Source organism: Parasteatoda tepidariorum, chromosome 10 (assembly GCF_982258835.1).
Source record: "Parasteatoda tepidariorum strain Cologne lab strain chromosome 10, Ptep-v5.0, whole genome shotgun sequence".
NCBI lineage: Eukaryota > Metazoa > Arthropoda > Arachnida > Araneae > Theridiidae > Parasteatoda > Parasteatoda tepidariorum.
In genome coordinates this window covers 103,639,011-103,658,212 of record NC_141764.1, presented here as the reverse complement: position 1 = coordinate 103,658,212, position 19,202 = coordinate 103,639,011, and the positions used below count along the sequence as shown (strand labels likewise).

Genomic DNA, 19,202 nt, shown 5'->3' with positions numbered 1-19,202 from the left:
CTTTTCTGGATTTATTAAGTCTTTTAAAAAAAGTTTACGCTTCAGTTTTTTACCACTTTTCCCTCCTATTTGTAAATTCTGCACTGACAATTGATTTGAGGTCACCTGTATTTGCATTGCGTATAACTAGAGTGTAAATCTGCTTATCATTTCAGTTATTAACAGAGTAAGCCGGCTCTCTATTTACTCAATGCTTCGTTCCTACATCGAAAATACTGACTAACTTTAAAAAGGGAAATAGAAAAAAATATTCAACTTTTGACCTCTTCAGAAATTTCCACATAAGTACAGTGCGCAAAATATTAACTTAATAATTTTGTATCTTCTGATCGGATTATCAAGTACTAATAAGCTGGTTCTGAGATTAGCTTTACATATAAAAATTAATTTGAGCAGACGATATTTTAAGTCCCGAAATGAAGACGATACTTTAAGTTCCGAATGATATTTTGAGTTCCAAAACGAAGAAAGTACTTTTCCTTTAACAAAACACGCCTTATTTCCATCGAAGTAAAATTTGCAACCCTCAAAATAGGCCAATGGTATATAACGCCTCAATAGTTTAGGCAGGAAAGCGGTTTAGAATCCTTAACACTAATTTTACTTTTTGCAATTATTATCACTTCGTTGGAATGATCTAAAAAGTTTGTTCTTCTAAGGATAATTTCATAGAAAATCTAATTTTTAAAAATTATTTAATATTTTTTTTACCTAAAAACGGCCAAAAAAAAATTTTAAATTTTAATTGTGTTGAATTGTAAACTACCTACTTTTTTTTTAAATATTCTAAACTGCGCAATTCTGAAAAATGAAATTTCAAATTATATTATTTTAAAGCTTTATTTTCAAGAACTATGTAATTGATTCTGTTCAAATTTTTGAATTTGTCAATTAAAATTATAGAGCTTAAAATTATGTAAACATTTAAAGATCAAGGAGGAAGATTGGCTTATGTCCAAGGAAGATGATTCTAAGTAAAAACGAATTAGCGCCCCGATAAAAGCAGTTTTTTCATAAAATGACCTATCTACACTGTGCAATAACTCTCGGAGAAAGATACGTCATTTTTTTGTCAAAGCTCATTGACCCTCAAAATGCAACCGATTTCGATCCAATTGTCATTTTTGTTAAAAATGGACATTAACCGTTCTTTCCCCTTCATTTGAATACCTAACAATTTACAATTCAAACTTTTTTCTACCATTTTTAAATTAAGTAATAGAAAATAATAATTAGCCGAGAAAATATTTTTTAAATTACCTTTGGATAAGCTAAAATTAGAATTGTGATCAAGAAAGATTTAAAATCTCTTTAATGACTGGAGCAGAGATTGGCCCTGTCTGAACTATTGGGAACACTTTTTTATAGTGTGGTTCAAGGATCTAGAAATCCTTAAAAAAAAGTTTTTATTATTGAAAGAATTTACGTTTTGTGTCTGATTCGTAGTGGATAAAAAGAAACCTGAATGCAAATAGTTTACGATTAAATTTGAAAGGCATATTAAATGTTATTTTATTTTCCATGCTTATGGCTACACACTCATTCGCCTGATTTTTTAGTTCTTTGTTAGCCGCGTAAAATAAAACTTTTATTTTTTACATACAATGCATACGCAGTAGTGATTATATACAATTAGGAAATTATATGGTGATTGGGCATACAGTGCGCAAAATAAGACATCCTAAACAACTTTTCTAATGATTGGATTCGCGCGAACTAAATGCCAATTTTAACCTCGTATATGCATAATTATTCTATTAAGTTACGAAACCAGACACAAAAACTTATTTCCTCAACCTTAATTTCAAATGGATTCGGAATATCAGGAAAACCTTATTACTTAAGACAGCCCTTTAATGCTAATTTCAATTTTTGTGGATTTCTCACCATCTCAAAAAATTTTATCACGCAATTATAAAATTCATTTATCAAAAAACAATTCCATGTAAAAACACAGATTTAATAGCTTATTATTTTTGAGTTGAGATCTATGCAAATTTTTACTTTCAAGACTTTTTAGTTTAATACTTCATTTCTATTCTGCCCACCATACAGTCAATGAAATTTTAAAAAATCCCATTTTGTTCTTTTTGTTTTAGCTATCTGATTTATCCATATTAAAATGGAATTTTAGTGATAAAAAGAGCACCTATTGACTCACAGCAAAGTGTATAACTCCTACATCAACTATAGGTTACGAATAAAACTGAAAACGTTTTTAATATACCTTACTTAGCGGTTAAAAATTAAAATCAATTCTGTAAAATTTCTATATTTAATAATAAAGCAAACTTTTATGAAACATTAATTAAATTTAGAGCAATTACTTAAACTACAAATACTTACTTAAATAAACTTGGCACTATATTCTCTATAACTACATTCTTGACACTCTACTCTCTAATTGAATATAATATTTAATAATATTATTAACGATGGTTTTACCAATAATCAAACTGTTTTAGGATTTATTGAAAGCAACAAAATCAACTCCATTGCTATCTTTGATTTCAATGATTTTCTACTTTCTAAACTTAAAGATGGTTTTTCTTAATCATTAATACGATTATAAATATATCTTAAATATTTGGATATTCTACTTGATCCTACTATTTAATAATTATCTTTACAATGAAAAAATAATTTATATTTTTTCAAATAGAGGACTTTTGTCTAACTTATTTTTACACTATTAAGAAAAAAATAAAATTTAAAGATGTTTATAGACTTTTTGACAATTTAAAAAGAGAATTTCCTTATTTTACATAAAATATGATCCATCAGTTAAATATTGATATAAGAGTATTTATTGTTATTAAAAAAGTAAAGTAAATGTAACTTTTATAAGCTTAAACTGTGAAAACAATTGAGATAATGGATAAAATACTGCATATATTTCGAAATGTTGTGTTTGAAATTAAAAACTTACTTATCGTGCCTAATATATGATGAACAATCGAGAAATATTAGTTTAGTCGTATATTTTTAGAAATTAATTTCATTTTTCTTATTTTTTTCTCAGACAGCATAAATAACTGTGGATATTCTTACATTTCTGTAATCACTTAAAAAAATTACTTTCTGAAAAATGATAATGTTTGGGCTCTACTCTGTTATTATTTTGATTGGATACAATTATTCTAACTTCCGGTTACCAACTTTTTTCTGCCTAGAATAAGTCTTTGAAATAAGTTATAAATTAAATCATTAGACCAGCATTCGAAGAATATTTTTATTTTACAAAATTATTAAATGTTTTTCAGATAAGGGTTGCAATATAAAATTTAGATTAATTTTCAGATTAACATTCAAAACTATTGATTTCCATTAATTTTTAAGATCAGTTAAATTAGACTCTTCTGTTTTTGAATCTATGCAGATTTTACTGGCACAATTGAAACTCGAGTGAAATGCACAAAGTATATATTTTTATTTTTTATATTTTCAACGGCAAATATGCGTTGCTAATTGATTTTTTTTCATAGTATTTACCTTTCTTCACAAGAACAATGCAAATTTATAACTGTCATAAATGACATTTTTGAATTGAGCGAAATAAATGCTTTTAAAAAGTCTATAGAAGTAAGTAAAATGCAATTTTTATGCATTCTACGTACATATTTGCATTCCTGAATATGTTTTTCTATCGACATCAATAATCAATTATAAAGAAAAATAAATGTTTTAACATTTTGACTATCTTTTTTCCGATTTCGACTCCTATGCCCTGATATTTCTATATCATCATTTTTAAAAATATTTCGAAAAATTTAGGTTAAATTTAAATAAAAATTGAGTTCTCTAATTATTATTGAGTACTTTTTTCAATATTAAATGAATAAAAATTATTACATTTGTATTTTTAGGAACTAACTTTTTCTTTATATCAAGAAAAAAAAAACTAAAATAATAAGAAAAGGTCAACATTTTACTTGCCATCCAAAAACATTAAAAAGAGAAATAAATATTGTTGTTCTAGGTCAGTGGCTGCGGTGAAAAAAAGTTCGAATCACACGTGGTTTTTTCTGCCACATTTTGAGCCAGTGGCCTACTTACGCAAATGTTTTCAAATAACGTTATTTTTTTTCTTCCTAATTTTTGTTCGCACAAGCGCAATCTAACTGAAATAAAAATTAAGCAACTTAGATTTATTTGCAAAACATAGGGGGATGCAAAGTTGAACAAATTAACAAACGCATGTCGAAAGCAATTGTCTTAATTAGCTGTCATTTCTAAATTTCTTTTTTTAAAACTTTTTTTTTCGAAGAGAAAAAATTGTGTCATACTTCACCATTTCTCAGGTAAAAAAACAAACTGCAACTTACTCATTGCATTTAACTAGCGTAACAATTGACACGAAGCAGGAGTCAGAAAATCTAAAAAAATTTACTATAGTTGCCGGCAGTGGCTTGCAAATGTTTTAAATTACTAAAAGAAACTCTTCGATTGTAAGCTTCCCCCCCCCCCCTGCTAAAAAGAGTGTAAACACGCGAGGGAGCAAAAGATTAAAGCAAATTTATTTTTGAAAATATTCATCGGTAAAATTTACGTTTAACTTCAATCGATATTTTAAATTCATTTTTATATAAATATATATTAAATTGTTCTATGATAAAAAAAAATAATTATTTCTAACAACTAAAATAATATAATATATTTTTCCGCTTTTCAATTAATTAAAATGAATTAAATTAAATATTAAATAGCTAATTTTAAATATTTTTCTTAAAAGTAAAAATGTTAATATCCTTTAACTTAATCCTTAAGTTTTATTTTAAAATTGCCTTTTATTCACCGTGAAATACTTTTCTAACGCCAAGTATCTATGCGTAAAAATATTTAACTCAGGGCTCGAAAAATCTCCCGTCCGCCCGTCCTCGGCGGTCAAAAATTCCCTGCGGACAACTAATTTTTCGAATGCGACGTCCGCGCGAGCGGCCATTTCCCCGTCTTGACCTTTGTCATTTAAATTATTTCATAAAAGAAGTAAATCATTTCGCAAAAGAAATAAATTATTTCATAAAAGAAATAAATTATTTCATAAAAGAAATAAATTATTTCATAAAAGAAATAAATTATTTCATAAAAGAAATAAGTTATTTCATAAAAGAAATACTAGGTTACTATTAGTAACCTAGAATTTCTTTTATTACTGTATAATGTAATCCTAGTATTTGTAATCCTAGTAACTACTAATTCATTGTGCAATTTATATAAATGCTTGTAATAATGAAGAGAAAATTATATTTTTATTTATTCAGAAGCTACGGGTTAGTTTCAAAGGAGGACGGGTACATTGTTGGACAAGCCGTCCTCGGGGACGGGTAAAATGTCTGCGTTTTTTCGAGCCCTGGTTTAACTAGTAATATAACTTCATAAGCTGGAATGCTTATAGATGAAAACATATCAGTATTATCATTGAAAACTAAGCATGCATTATCATATATTTATTTGCATTTCTCATTATTTACTTTCCACGAATAAGCATTGGTAGAGTGAATGTAATAAAAAAGAAGTATGATGTAATATATCAGAAGTATTATTGACAAGTGCATTTTTTTCCCTACAAAGCTATTCATGTTCAATTGTGGATAGTGAATCGAAGTTTGAAGGTTTTACTTTTTTAAATATAGAGAGCAAAAGTGATAAACTCTAAAAAAAAAGCAGCAAAAAAAATCAAAGACAGCTCACAAAATACTTTTTCGAATACTTTCAAGATTTCAAAAAATAAGGTCCTGAAATTTCATAAAAGTTTCTCCAGGTGTTAGAGAAAATCTATTTTCTGAAAATAATGTTCTGGGCAGCCGATAAACTAAAAATAGCACTAAACAATCTTATCACTCAATGCGATGGCTATAATCACAAACTGAGCTCCCCGGAATAAAGCTGCTTTTTACAAGCTGTTTTGAATGTTGAAAAAAGGAAATTGAAAAATAGGATGTGTTTCTGCGTACATACTCGCCAAGAAAGGTTGCATTTGGCGTTATAAATAATGATTTTTTTTCTTTGAAAAAGTATTCCGTTGTAATTCAGCAACTAATACTTTTGTTGCAGATTCCTTGAGCTACCTGTTTAATGCCAGTTAAAAATCTGTCCAATTCTATGAGTTTATATAAGAACGTTTTCTTAATGGAAAAGAAAACTGAAGGACAAATTTATTTTCAATTATTTAGAGATGCTTCTCCTACTGTTGAAACGCATGCAACTAAATGTAGGAAATATATATTAGCGTTCAAATTTTGAACTTTCAAATTATTCTATTGCTTTGAAATTACCCTGAAAACTTTCTGACAAATTTTATTACAAATATACTTTAATGAGTGAAAAATAAAGCGTGCTTTTGAAGAAACTAATCTATTGGTTTAAGTCATTAATAATTCTCTATAGCTTACTTATGATTATGAAATCAACTTACACAGAAATAAATATGCTATCTAAATAATTCTAAAGCGTAAGTTTTAATTTTGGAAAATTTAAAAAAAATTAAATAATTAAGTAATTTTTCAAGAATTTTCCGAACAGTTCCAAGAAAATATTGATCTAAGCATCAAAATTTCAAAGTTGACAAAATGTTGAGACTAGTTTATTCGTGTTTTACGTTAATTTTCAAAGTTCAATTACCAATTGTAGCAAAATTCACAAAATTCTCAATTTTGTATACTATTTTAAGGCTTGAGCTGTAAATTTTAAATGTGCCTAGAGTTAAATTTCAACTATAATTTTTATTAAGGAAAATTGTGAGAGATACATAAATAAATAATGTAAGATATGCATAAATGGATAAAAATAATGAGAGAGATTAAAAAATTTTGCTTCATAATTTGATGTGTAGTAATTGACCATTTTTTCATACATGTTTCCTAACTTGAAAAAAAAAATGATTGATGTATTTACTTTGTCATGCACATTATTGAGTTTCATATTGCAAGATTACGTAAAACCCTTTTTGCAACACTTTTAAATTCTTTCATTTACTTAAAAATATAATTTTTCGCATTCAAAATAAAAAATTCTGTTGGAAATGTGTCAATAAAATTCGTAAATTTATAACATTTCTTAATTGCTTTAAGACAACTCAACTTTACTTACCGTCGATAAATGCATCATTAAATCATTATCTGTATATCTCATAGACATTATTTCATTTTTTTTGTGGGTTTATGTTCAATAAATACAGGGCTCAAAATTGTCCTTAATTTCCCTAATAAGAAAGAAAGTGTCCTTAACTTGCTTAATTATTAAAAATTTCAATAAATGTCCTGAAATTTTTGAATTTTTCAAACTTTTGTTGAAGCAAGAATAAATATTATTCATCTAAAGAAGAAATTTCAGAAATTTTGTTTATGTGCCATAAAACAAAGAACACAATGAACGTCTTCATAGAAGAGTCATCATAGCGTATGATATAAGCTTACTTTCATTGTTAGAGACCCTTGATTTGATGCTATAGAACATTCCATGTGGAAGAAATGTAAAATTATATCACTAACTACATCATATTCTACTAATTTTCTTCGTACTTTGCAACTAATGAACGATTTTAAGTATTTATATTATATTCTCCGACTTTTGTATAAGCATAAATTTGCGCATAAAATTTTTAAAAAAAGATCTGAGTTTTCCTAAAAATGTTTCTTTTCTTGCTGAAGTGCAGGATTTACTGAAACCACTATCAATTGTACATCTGCGAATCCTTGTTGGGATCGTAGAAACTAATCAAATTAGTAAATCAGCATCCTTAAATTGTCCTTAAATTTGGAGGCAGTTTAGTCCATAATTTTTATATTCTGAACTGTTAATCCAAATCAATGCAAATAGGAGTAAGTCAATAAAAGTTTTTATATTAAATATTTTTCTTATATTTCTCAAATAATACTGGTAGAATCAGTTTATAAATTCAGAAGTGTTTAGATCGTGAGATTTTTCATACTTCTCAATGAAGTTGAAATCTTTTTGAGGTTTGAGAGACCGACAATAATTTACAAACGGAAAGAAATGTTTTTGAGCACCCTATGCCCAAAAATGTAGTGATAAAGTTCTAACTTAAATAACATTTTGCTTATTATGTGCAATAGTTGCACAACATTTCGTAAACCTAGCTGAAATATTTTTAGAATTATGGACATTTTATTAAAAAAAAAACGAATTTCTTTGTCCTTCGTTTTTTTGCTATAACTTTAAAAATATTCAATAAAATGAAGAAAAAGATTAGAACAATTTAAAACTAATTACAGAAATATTTATTTAAAATGTGAAAGAAAAATTTGTTTAAAACTGCGTAAGATATTAGTAATTAATGTTGTTCTTTTATTATGGGCATGCGTGGGAAAAATTAGAATTTTTTTGTCTTCATAATTTTGTAGGGAATCGTATTTGGCGACTAGTATGGTAAGACTTATTTGAATATCAAGCAAATTTTCTAAATAGTTTTTGTACATTTCAAGAGAAAGCTATAAATGATAAAAGGTTTTCTGCAAATTTCATTTCGTATTATTAAACAAGATTTAATAAAAATGACACCGGAAATGTTCAGGGTCTCCATAAACGTATCTTTTCTTTCTTAAATATTTATTTCTTAATATGTTCAGAGCATCTTTAGAAGGGTATTATTATCATTTAATAAATTTTGTTTTAGTACAAAATTAAATTTGTAAAAACCCCTTATCATTTATAACTTCTTTCTAAAAAGTAGAAAACTACTTAGAAAATTGCTTGAAACTTTTTAAATTTTTAAGATATTTAAATCGGATTTTTTTAATGCGTTGCCAAATACGATTTACTAAAAAATTGTTAAAATTTTTTTTTATGTTCTGTGTGCTTATGTGCATAAAAAACTTCTTTAATTGTTCATATTTTACACAGTTCTTAACAAATTTCTTTCGAATTTCAAAGCAATAATTTTGCAATCAATTTTAAACAGATCCAAAAGTTTCGTTCAATTTTAATAAATATTTGCAAAGGTATAGCAAAAAAACGCAAGGCACAGGAATGAATTTATTATTAAAATGTCCATATCTTCATAAATATTTAAGCTAGGTTTAGACAATTTTGCGCAATTAATACAAAAAATTATTAAAATAATTGTTACAAGTTACAAATATATTGCTACATTTTTTTCCATAGGATGCCTTAAAACGTATTTTCCGTTTGTAATTTATTGTCGGTCGATCAAACTTCAAAAAGCTTTAAACTCCCTAATCTCCCTAAATGTATTTCAAACATTTTATTTTAATCGTAAATTATTTCAGAACTGAAACCTTCGGGCCGAGGTAGCCTTGTTGTTAGGGCGTTGAACTCGCGTTCGAGAAAATAGGAGTTAAAATCCGACCTGCCAAAGAATCCTCATGTAATAAATGGTGGCCGGTGCACGTTGAATCTGTCGGGGTCACAAAGTCCTCCAAGTTTCTATAACAAATCAATACCTCTAGGAGTACTGATCCCGAAGTTCCCTTGTCTTCTGAATAGGGTTCAAAATTACAAAGCTACAGACATGAACTTTGGTACTTATAAACTCAAATTTTCGTCGCCTGTTCAACAACTGTTATATATATATATATGTATCTATGAATGGATAGATGATAGATAAAAACACCTTGACCACTAATTACTGAACAAAATAAATTTTTTTTCAGTACTAAGGAAACATGAACTACAACTTTGGAGCTAGACTTTAAAAAAAAAAATCGTAATATTTTTTTTTTTTTGTTGCTTTACTCATTAAGATCAGTAAGTTAGATACACACGGCTTGCGGCCCGCTATGTGTTGACGTGTGGCCCACGGCAACACCTGAAAATAATAATAATGAAACGATGTTCACTATGATGATGAACATCACTTCTTGACGAGCTGAGTTTGAACTAATTCTATGCGATTTTTTATTGCTTCTTTGTTGGATGTTGCTGTAGGTCGCCATGTGGTTTTAATAATCACAAAATTTTCAGTGCCATAATATTACTAAACGCAAATTTTAAGTGTAATTAATCACTTTTTGAATTATTTTTTTCTTTTAAACTTATCGTTTGTTTGCTGCTTACGTCCACCTGATTTCAAAAGTTCTGATATTTTTTATCTTACGACATTTCAATTTCAAACAGCTTATTTCATTAAGCACTTTTTAACAGAATTTATTTACGCTGATATCATCGTAAATGCAAGTGAATTATTTAACATTTTTTCTGGAATTATTGCCACGCTTTTTCATGTGGTTCCGAACATTACGATATTTAAAATGCAATATTATTAAGACACGTGAATTTTGAATTCCGCATTATAATAATGTTTTTTTTTCTTTTTTGTCTAAAATCAGAGTGGTTTTAAGATCATTTCTTTGGTAGTCATTGTAACAAAAATAAACCATCTCTAAAAGCATATAGAGCTCATTTAAAACCTCCCTATGTATTATGAAAAACTTCGGTGGAAATTCTCCTTAATTTCCCTGAATTATTACAGAACCAGAGATATTAATGTGCTATCTAAAATATTATTATAAAAAATCATAAAAAATCAGAAAAATGAGGTTAATAATTAGATTAATAATTCTCGCAAAAATATTCTCGTAAAAAATCAGAAAAATTAGTTTGATAATTAGGTTAATAATTTACATTGCTTTACATAAATATTTAAAAAAAAAGCATATTTTAATGTCTCCAAAACTATCAAACAATTCATATTACAATAGCCAACATTATATAGCATTTAAAAAAGAGAGTAAAGTATTAAGTTAAATAAAAATGCTGAATACGTGCAGGCACTCGAAACCTCTATCTCACAGATATTAACAAGGGAATGAGCTCAATGATTTTGATATTTTAAATCATTTTTCAAATTTTTGCTGACATTTCAACCAAGTTTGAGCAATCTACTAATACAGATTGAAATAAAATATATTGAACATTGACAATTGATTTCTCGCTTATACTTAAACGTTTAAAGCGGATTCTTTGTTTGGACAAAAATGTATAACTTAAAAGTGTAAATAATATTGTAGGGATCATAGAAATTTAAATGGCATATTAATGCTTACCTTAAAGTAAGAATATGCAGCAACATGACACTGGAATTTTCTAAAGCGAACAAAATATCAGTTGGCGGAACAACAAAAAATTTCCCTTCTTAAAAAGAAAAAATAACGAGACCGCTCTCTCAACCGTTTGCTTCCTGACTAACTAAAAAAAAAATCTGCGAATGATGAAAAAAATCGAGTCAGAAGGAAAATATAAACTTTCGTGCGCTACTATGATGCATTACGTAAAAACTTCAATTGAGGAACGTAATGAAATGCGAAAACATCATCTCTTTCAACGATTGTTAATTTCAGGATAATGCTGAAACCAGTTGTTGTTGTTCATCGCTAGCCCGGAGGCCATCCACACAAAAATGAGGCTGCTTTTGTTCGATGGATTAAGCCTGAACAGTTATGGTTACACTCCATTGCGTGTCTTGTCTGAAGCCTTTGTATTTTTTTTTTAATCCCTTTTTTAGATGAAGGTTTGAGAGTGCTTACGCAAAACTGCTTTCTCAATTATAGTGTCTGTAAATTTAAATGAATCTTTGTAATAAAATCATTTATATTTATGATACGATGATTTTTAATATTAAATGCTTAAATTTGTTTTGTTCTAAGTTTCGTTAATTTTGATTTGATGAATGTCACATTTTTTGAATGAATAAATTTAACCTTCAGAAATAGAAGCATAGACATTATTTTAAGAGAAAAATTATACATTTTTTAAGAGAAAAATGTCTTGCAGTGCATTTGAAAAATGAGAAAACTTTTGGAGAGATTCAAGGGTGACACTCTAAAAAATTGTTTTGACCTTGGCCATGAATGAGCACTAATGAATACGGTTATAGCTTTGCTTACAAGAATTTTCAGAAATAAATATCTCATTGACTGTAAATTTCCACGAGTATGGCCCACATATAATTTCAAGGACTTGCTTATTTTTCTTAAAAGAAAATGTTTATTTTTGCCCTTTTTTTAGTCTATTTTTACAGCAAACAAAACAAATTTAACAGTTAACTTAGTACATCATTTTACAGTAATAGCTCAATAAATGCACTAATCACTTTTTTTTTGGATCCAATCATATCTCTACTTATTTTTCACTTCATCATCATTATTTTTTTATATCTTAGTTCCATAAATTTTGTTTAAAAAAAAAAACAATCTGAATTTAACTTTTTCTACCATTTGAAAACATTAGGAAGGGGATACAACAATAACTGTGAAAAAGTAGTAGCATCTTTTTTATTTACTTCTCACGGGAAATATTTTATAATTTCTTAGGATAAAAAAAAAATTTTTTTTTGCAAAATTTAATTAAAAAACAGAGGAGAAAATTTATGAGAAAGAAGAAAAAATTTAGACCACTGACTGATTGCAGTCTTGAGCACTAAATATTGGTACCTAATGTATATTTTCAAAACTTTGAAAAAACGTTTTTAGGAGCATTTTCGCTAGAGCTAATTTTCCTTATCTTCTAACAAGCTTTAAAAAGTTTTTTTTATCCGAATTAGTTTATGACAATAATGCGTGAACATCGTTCGTGCAGAAAGTCTATTTATTAAATTAGGCCTGTGTAAGATTTTATAATTTTTTGAATCACAATAACTGTTTCACATATCCTAAGAATTATTTCTCATTGCGGTGACTTACAAATGAAGACCGATCGCTTTAATTTCATATCCATCCACACTCGCAACGGTGCCGAAGAAACATTTTCCCAGTGCTAGACGGTTTAGGGTATCCTTGCCAACCGTATAACCATAAAAATATTTTTTTTCTCAATGAAACGCACGCGCCGGTTTATTCAAAAAATAAAATCAGTATTTATTCTTTAGAGGAGGTCGTAAAATATATTAGGTATTTAATATATTAATATAGGTACGTTGTACAAGTGTGCTGTGTGGTAATGTGTTATAGTCTCTTTAACAGCTAAGTGCAAATTAATCTTAGTACACTTTTATACAAAAAGAGTTTCCTGTGTGCTCTCCAATTTAGAGGAACTCGAGAAGAGCTTTGAAAATTCCTGTGCTTCTATCTATCTAAGGATTGGATCAAGTGGAAAGTTCGATTAGAAATATTGATGCAAACATTTGCATATCCTTTTAGTAATTTATTCAGCGTATTGTTATTGGGGGAAAAAACAGTCCTAGTTCTTTTTTTTTTTATTAGTATTTTGCTTAAATAATTTCATGAAAATAACCTAAACAATCAATTATACCAATACAACCCAATGACAGGTTTCGAAAATCATTTTTGTTCATAGTCTTTCAAAAAATTTATAAATAAATCTAAGAATGTTCTAACTCACGCAACCTTTGTGACCTTACAGCGGAATCCTTTTGGGAACCATCACTGCCTTAAAGTATAATTTTTAAAAAAATAAGGATTTCAAACTTCTAACTTCTGTTAATAAAGCTAAATGAATCTTTTTGACTGAGATTGAATTTATATTGTTCTTAATGTCTATTTTAACTCAGTTTACACGCGTCAATCTCCAAAAGGGAAGGCTTATCCACGTCTGGATTTTTCATATTTTGTGTAATTTTAGGTTTATATGAGGAAATTCTTTAAAATCACTCTTTACTAAGAAGAAAACTGAACTTTATATCTATTTTAAAAATCGTAAACAACTATATCACCGCCATAATTGTTTTGGGTATTCGACATGACGGGACAATTTTGTTTTACTGTTTAATATTGAAAGACATGAAAACTTGAAGCAACGAAGGTGTGTGAAAACCTTATAAGATGTACGACGGAGTGAAAGAAGTGTAGATTTGATTATCAGTTCGAGAATTATTCAATATTATACTTTTGCGCAAAAAATACCATAATAAAATGTACGGGCCGGTCTACAGTTCGCAGAAATGCAACTACAAAGTCTTTTTTAAATTTTTTTTTCCAAAATCCAAGTACTTTGAAAGTAATTGCAATTTAGATTGCCTCTTTTTTATTAAAAATAACTATTTATCCACTTCGATGGAAAACTTTATTTAACTCTCTCGAGATCATCATTTAATAAGCTTGTGCTTCATTTGGAGCAACAGGAAAAAATGAACTAATGAAGAAGTATAAAAGAGATTATATGTTGCCAGATCTTTTTAATTTTACCGGAATTTTTAAAAATGTAAAAAGCTCGAGAAACAAAAGCCTTTTGCTGTTTGAACTATTAAAATGTTATAAGGTTCTATCTAGTTTACAAATAAAATGACTTCGCATTTATTACATGTGACATCGAAAAATAGAAATAGTGATTCTCCAGAAGAAAAATAATTATGACTGGCAAATCTTTGTATTTTAGTTTATAATACAAGACTGTAATTGCTCATTATGGAAATGAGGTAAATATTACTTAAAATTAAGATATCTCGTGACAAAAAAATTGGAAAATAAAAAATACCTTGTCTTGAAAAACCAAAGTAATGACACTAAATTGGATCCCTTCCTTCAAAACTCCATCCTATCGTTTCTATGGGACTGATAGTTTTGATCATGCAATCATAGTAATAAATTAATCATAGTAATTAATCATAGTAATTGATCGTGTCGGTATCACCTGTTATGGTATGCATTTCTGGAAATATATTCATTTTAAGCAATCCTTAATATATTTTCATTTTGAGATTACATAGCGAAATGAAAACAAAAATGTAAAGATGTGTTATTCAAATTGTGATAGTTTTTTTCTGGAGAATACAAATCTGCTATAAAAAAGCTGATATACTATAAAATTTTTAAATTTGCAAATTTTTCATCGCACGCCACTGCAACTGGCTTTCATATCTGTAGTGTGTGTATAAGCTTTAAAATTTCTTAAATAAAAATTTTTTATGTGTGTTTTATACAACATTTGCATTTATTACATTAAGCCCAACTTAAAGAATAAACATTGTTGAGAAACGATGATTCACACCAGCCAACCCCCATGTCACCATAGAATGGAATAAATGTTCGTATTCATTTATTTTACATCATCATCATTGTGTAAGAATGGAATGTCTTACCTAAAAGAAGCTTTTAAAATTGTTTTATTTTCCTAGAAACGAATACGTAATTGTTTCGACAAATTTCACTAAAGTATTAAATTCCTGATAAGACCTTGGCTGTCAGATCTCGACGTTTCCTTTTTTAATGCTTAATGATGAAATAGTTTTGTTTCAAATGTTTGAAGCTTTATTTAAAAATAATATTTCATTTACTTATTTATTTTGAATTAAAAATATAAATTGTAGATTAAAGAGGGCACTTTTTTTAAAACTAGCGTCTTGTCTCGTCCTTTTTGAGAACATTTAATTTTATAAAAACTTGATTTTAATAAACGGTGGTCGTGATTATTTCACATAATGATGGTTTTAGCATGTTTTGACATTGTAATGATTCCATTCTTGCAGGTTTGATTTTAAAAAGGGCATAATTCTACATTTCATTAGTTATTTCTTTACACTCTTCTCTCTTTATGTAAAAGGGAAATTCTAATTGAATGTAGAGTCGCTAGGAACTCTAAAATAGGATCACCCATTATGATCGTGTTCTTTCTTTCTGCAGTTTGATAATTTTCAAGGCATATTTTCGAAGGTAGCTTGTAAAAAAACACCTCTTTCAGGCGTTATTTGGTTCTAAAATACGAAATTTCATAAATGAAAACCATTGTTTTAGATTAAAACGTTCACTTTCATTAAAACTAACTCACTAAACTCAGACTCGAGGTTAAGCTTATAGAAACAATTATGCAGGCTAACATTAGCTATCGAAAATTGAAGAAAGATTAGATTTCACCGTCCGTGATAATGTTAAACATATATATATATATATATATATATATATATATATATATATATATATATATATATATATATATATATATATATATATATATATATATATATATATATATACACTATCTGGCCATTGATGACCGGACACCTCTCATTTCGGATACATGAGGTGCTAGTATCAAGTCAGTAGGGTGTAGGGCCGCCACGTGCCCGAATCACAGCTTTAACCCTTCTAGGAAGGCTATCCACTAGGTGTTGGTACACGGCGGCAGGTATTGCCCGCCATTCCTCCTGTAACATGGCGAAGAGTTGAGTGGTGGTTTTGGTGCGTTGTGGTCTGGCCCTCAACCGGAGCTCCAACTCATCCCAGAGATGCTCAATTGGATTGATGTCGGGACTTTGGGATGGCCAGTCAAGTTCTTGCCCCCCCAATTCATCAAACCAGTTCGTGATGGCATGTGCTTTATGAATGGCAGCGTTATCGTGTTGAAACACAAACGGGCCATTATCGAACTGTTGCCAGAGGGTGGGTAGCGCCGAATTGTCCAGGATGTCTCTATACCCTTCTGCGTTCAGGGTTCCACGCCCTAACACCAAGGGTTCAAGGCCAAACCATGAGAAACAGGACCACACCATAATTCCTCCACCGCCGAACTTCACAGTGGGGACAATGCACTCCGGTAGGTACCGTTCTCCGGGCATTCGCCAGGTCCTCACCCGTCCATCAGAGTGCCACAACATGTAGCGTGACTCATCACTCCACATAACACGTTTCCATTGCTCTACTGTCCACTGGCGACGTGCTCTGCAACACTGAAATCGGTGGCGGGCGTTTGATGGAGAGATGTTTGGCTTATGTGCTGCTGCTCGTCCATGGAATCCTTGTGCAATCAGCTCCCGACGAATGGTACGTGTACTGGCAACACTGCCAGATGCAGCCCGGGTGCTGGTAGCGACAGTGTCCAACGACATTTGTCGGTTTGCCTTCACTACATGTCGAAGAGATTGTCGATCCCTGTCGGACATTATTTTGGGCTTGCCGGGTCGGGACTGCGGTTTTATCACTCCCTCTCGTTCCCATTTCAACACGACGTCACCAACTGTTGACCGATGTATCTGAAACTTGTCGGAGATGGCACGTATGGAATGACCAAATCGATGGGAGCTTATGATCATGCTCTTTTCCGCCTCATTCAGCTCTCGCCGTCCATTCATTTTCACTGTTAACGCTCGTATGGCCGTCGCCTGCTTGCGAATGGTCTTTCCCCCACCACAGGTTGCGTATTTATTTCGCCAGGACGTGTCCACCTGCCTTTCAAGGGGTGTCCGGTCATTAATGGCTAGATAGTGTATATATATATAATACAACTGATTTAAAAAAAAATATAACAAAAAAGGAAAGGAAAAGAAGAGCGCTATGAAAGCACTCTTTTTTGCGGATATAATTGCGTGGGCTGATGATAAGATTATATCTTTTATTTTCCGGTTTTTTTTAAAAAATCTCGTCTTTTTTTTTTTTTTAAATCAGTTGTTTGTTTTTTTTTTTTCATTATTATTTCACCCCCCTTTTTTTTATAAGTCTATAGTTTTCCTTTGTTTTATCTTCATTTTGAACATATTTAAAACACACACACACACATATATATATATATAAGGTATCAGCTGACCCGGAAAACGTTGTTCTGCTACATGAATTATTTCTAGAGTATGAAAATATATCTTATTAATTGTAAGTGTGTGTGTGTATGTAGTATATGAGTGGAAGAGGCATGGAGCGATGTAAACGATGACAGAATGTGAAAGTAATAACACACCAAATAATAGTTTTTTTTTTAAATTTATTGTAACTTCCTTTTATAAATCTATATATATAAAAGTGAATGTGTGTCTGTCTGTTTGTCTGTCCTCTATAGACTCCTAAACCATCCGACAGAAAGCTATGAAACTTGGCATACAGATAGTTCAAAGCACGAGGAAGGTTTCTGTCGACATTAGAACATTCTGCGATAAACCGTTCCAGCGATATCAGTGAAAGTCGAAATGGAATTTTCTGATTGGTTAAAAGCTAGCCATTGTTTTAAATTTTGCTATAAACGATTCAATTTTCAAATATCTTGAAGATAACAACAGTGATATTTTCTATCTTATAACTCTATTCATTTAGAAAAGTAAATTTAAGTAAATTGCATATACTTTAATTTTTAATTCGCGCGTTTCTTTATGACAGGTGAGCACAAGCAAGTAAAATCAACGAGAATAGATTTCTTAATTGTTGGTCGTATCACGCATTCAGTACTGTGAAAACTGTTTAATAAATATAAAGACAAAAGCAAATTTCATTCAAATTGCACGTTTTCAGAAATATTTATATTTAGTACGTAATTTTAGGTTAGCACAATTAAATATACTTTTCGAAGATTTCAGTGCTGTGACAGTTGTCATTTGAAAACTATTAGTTTGTTTGTTTATTTATGCAAAGTTTTCGAATTCATCCATTTTATTTCTTTCATTTATAAAATTGATTTTTGTTTTAAATCTTATAATTTTCATATTTCTTATTCATCTCATTTTTATTGCTCTTTTTATTATTTAAAATATGTATGTGATATTTCGATTTAGCAAATTTGCGACCACTGTCAACTTTTACATTTCTTTTTCTTTGTCAAAAAGAATATTTGCAAAAATATGCCGCCTAAGCAAATCGCTCTTAGTCGGTCGACATCTCAAGCGCGCAAAAAGAGAACTACCCGTGTTTCAGAAACATTGGAGCAACGGGAAAAAGACTTGAAACTAATCGAGAACAGAATGCTTTTGCCCGTTCCTTAGAAACGTCTGAGCAACAGGAAAGAAGACTGTCAACAAATCAACTACGAACTACACAAGCCCGTTCGTCGGAAACATCAGAGCAACGGGAAGCAAGAATGAAAACCGACCGAGAACGCATTTCGCTATTCAGACGCTGCCAATACTCTGATTTGAATTTCAGTGCATTTCACTATGATCCGACAACAAACTATAGTCTTCCCCCAAGTGTCATCATCGGAGAAATATATCAATTATGTATGTTTTGTAATGCTCTCAAATTTAAAAATGAAACAGCTGAAATTTGCTGTTTTAGAGGCATACAGAAACTACAAGATTTTACGTCGCCTGCCGAGACATTATCAACCTTCGTATCAGGTCAAACAAACCAAACGAAACATTTTTTGGCGCATATACGCCGGTACAATTCGTGTTTCTAAATGACTTTATTCGGTGCTACACGTATCGTGAACGAGAATTACATCCCAACATTCAAAGTGCAAGGCCAAATTTATCATCGTGCAGGATCACTTCTTTCAATGCCTAAAGCAGATCATAAATTTCTACAAATTTATTTCATGGATAACACAAATGATCAAGTCAATCAACGTTGTCA

General features: G+C 29.7%; 2 protein-coding genes across 2 annotated transcripts in view; both read right to left on the bottom strand.

Annotated features, from left to right (window-relative positions):
* LOC107442145 (solute carrier organic anion transporter family member 74D) overlaps nucleotides 1-11,365 on the bottom strand; it is a 64,399-nt gene extending 53,034 nt beyond the window's left edge. The window contains exon 1 of the mRNA XM_016055616.5: nucleotides 11,025-11,365. The gene's annotated coding sequence lies outside the window, so the exon portion shown is untranslated. The remainder of the gene's footprint in view (nucleotides 1-11,024) is intronic.
* Nucleotides 11,366-15,565: 4,200 nt separating this feature from the next.
* LOC147803188 (uncharacterized) lies at nucleotides 15,566-16,999 on the bottom strand. The gene is made up of 2 exons (XM_087152952.1): nucleotides 16,418-16,999; nucleotides 15,566-15,625 (listed from the first exon to the last, which is right to left on the bottom strand). Exons 1-2 carry the CDS (start codon nucleotides 16,997-16,999, stop codon nucleotides 15,566-15,568), a joined length of 642 nt encoding a protein of 213 aa, XP_087009078.1.
* Between the last annotated feature and the right edge of the window lie 2,203 nt (nucleotides 17,000-19,202).

Excerpts from the sequence above, each read along its gene's own strand:
- LOC147803188 (XM_087152952.1), bottom strand. The coding sequence starts at position 16,999 with ATGAATGGACGGCGAGAGCTGAATGAGGCGGAAAAGAGCATGATCATA. Across the intron at positions 15,626-16,417 it reads TCGGCGGTGGAGGAATTATG|AACCAAATAACGCCTGAAAG; the intron begins GTGTGGTCCTGT and ends TTCGTATTTTAG.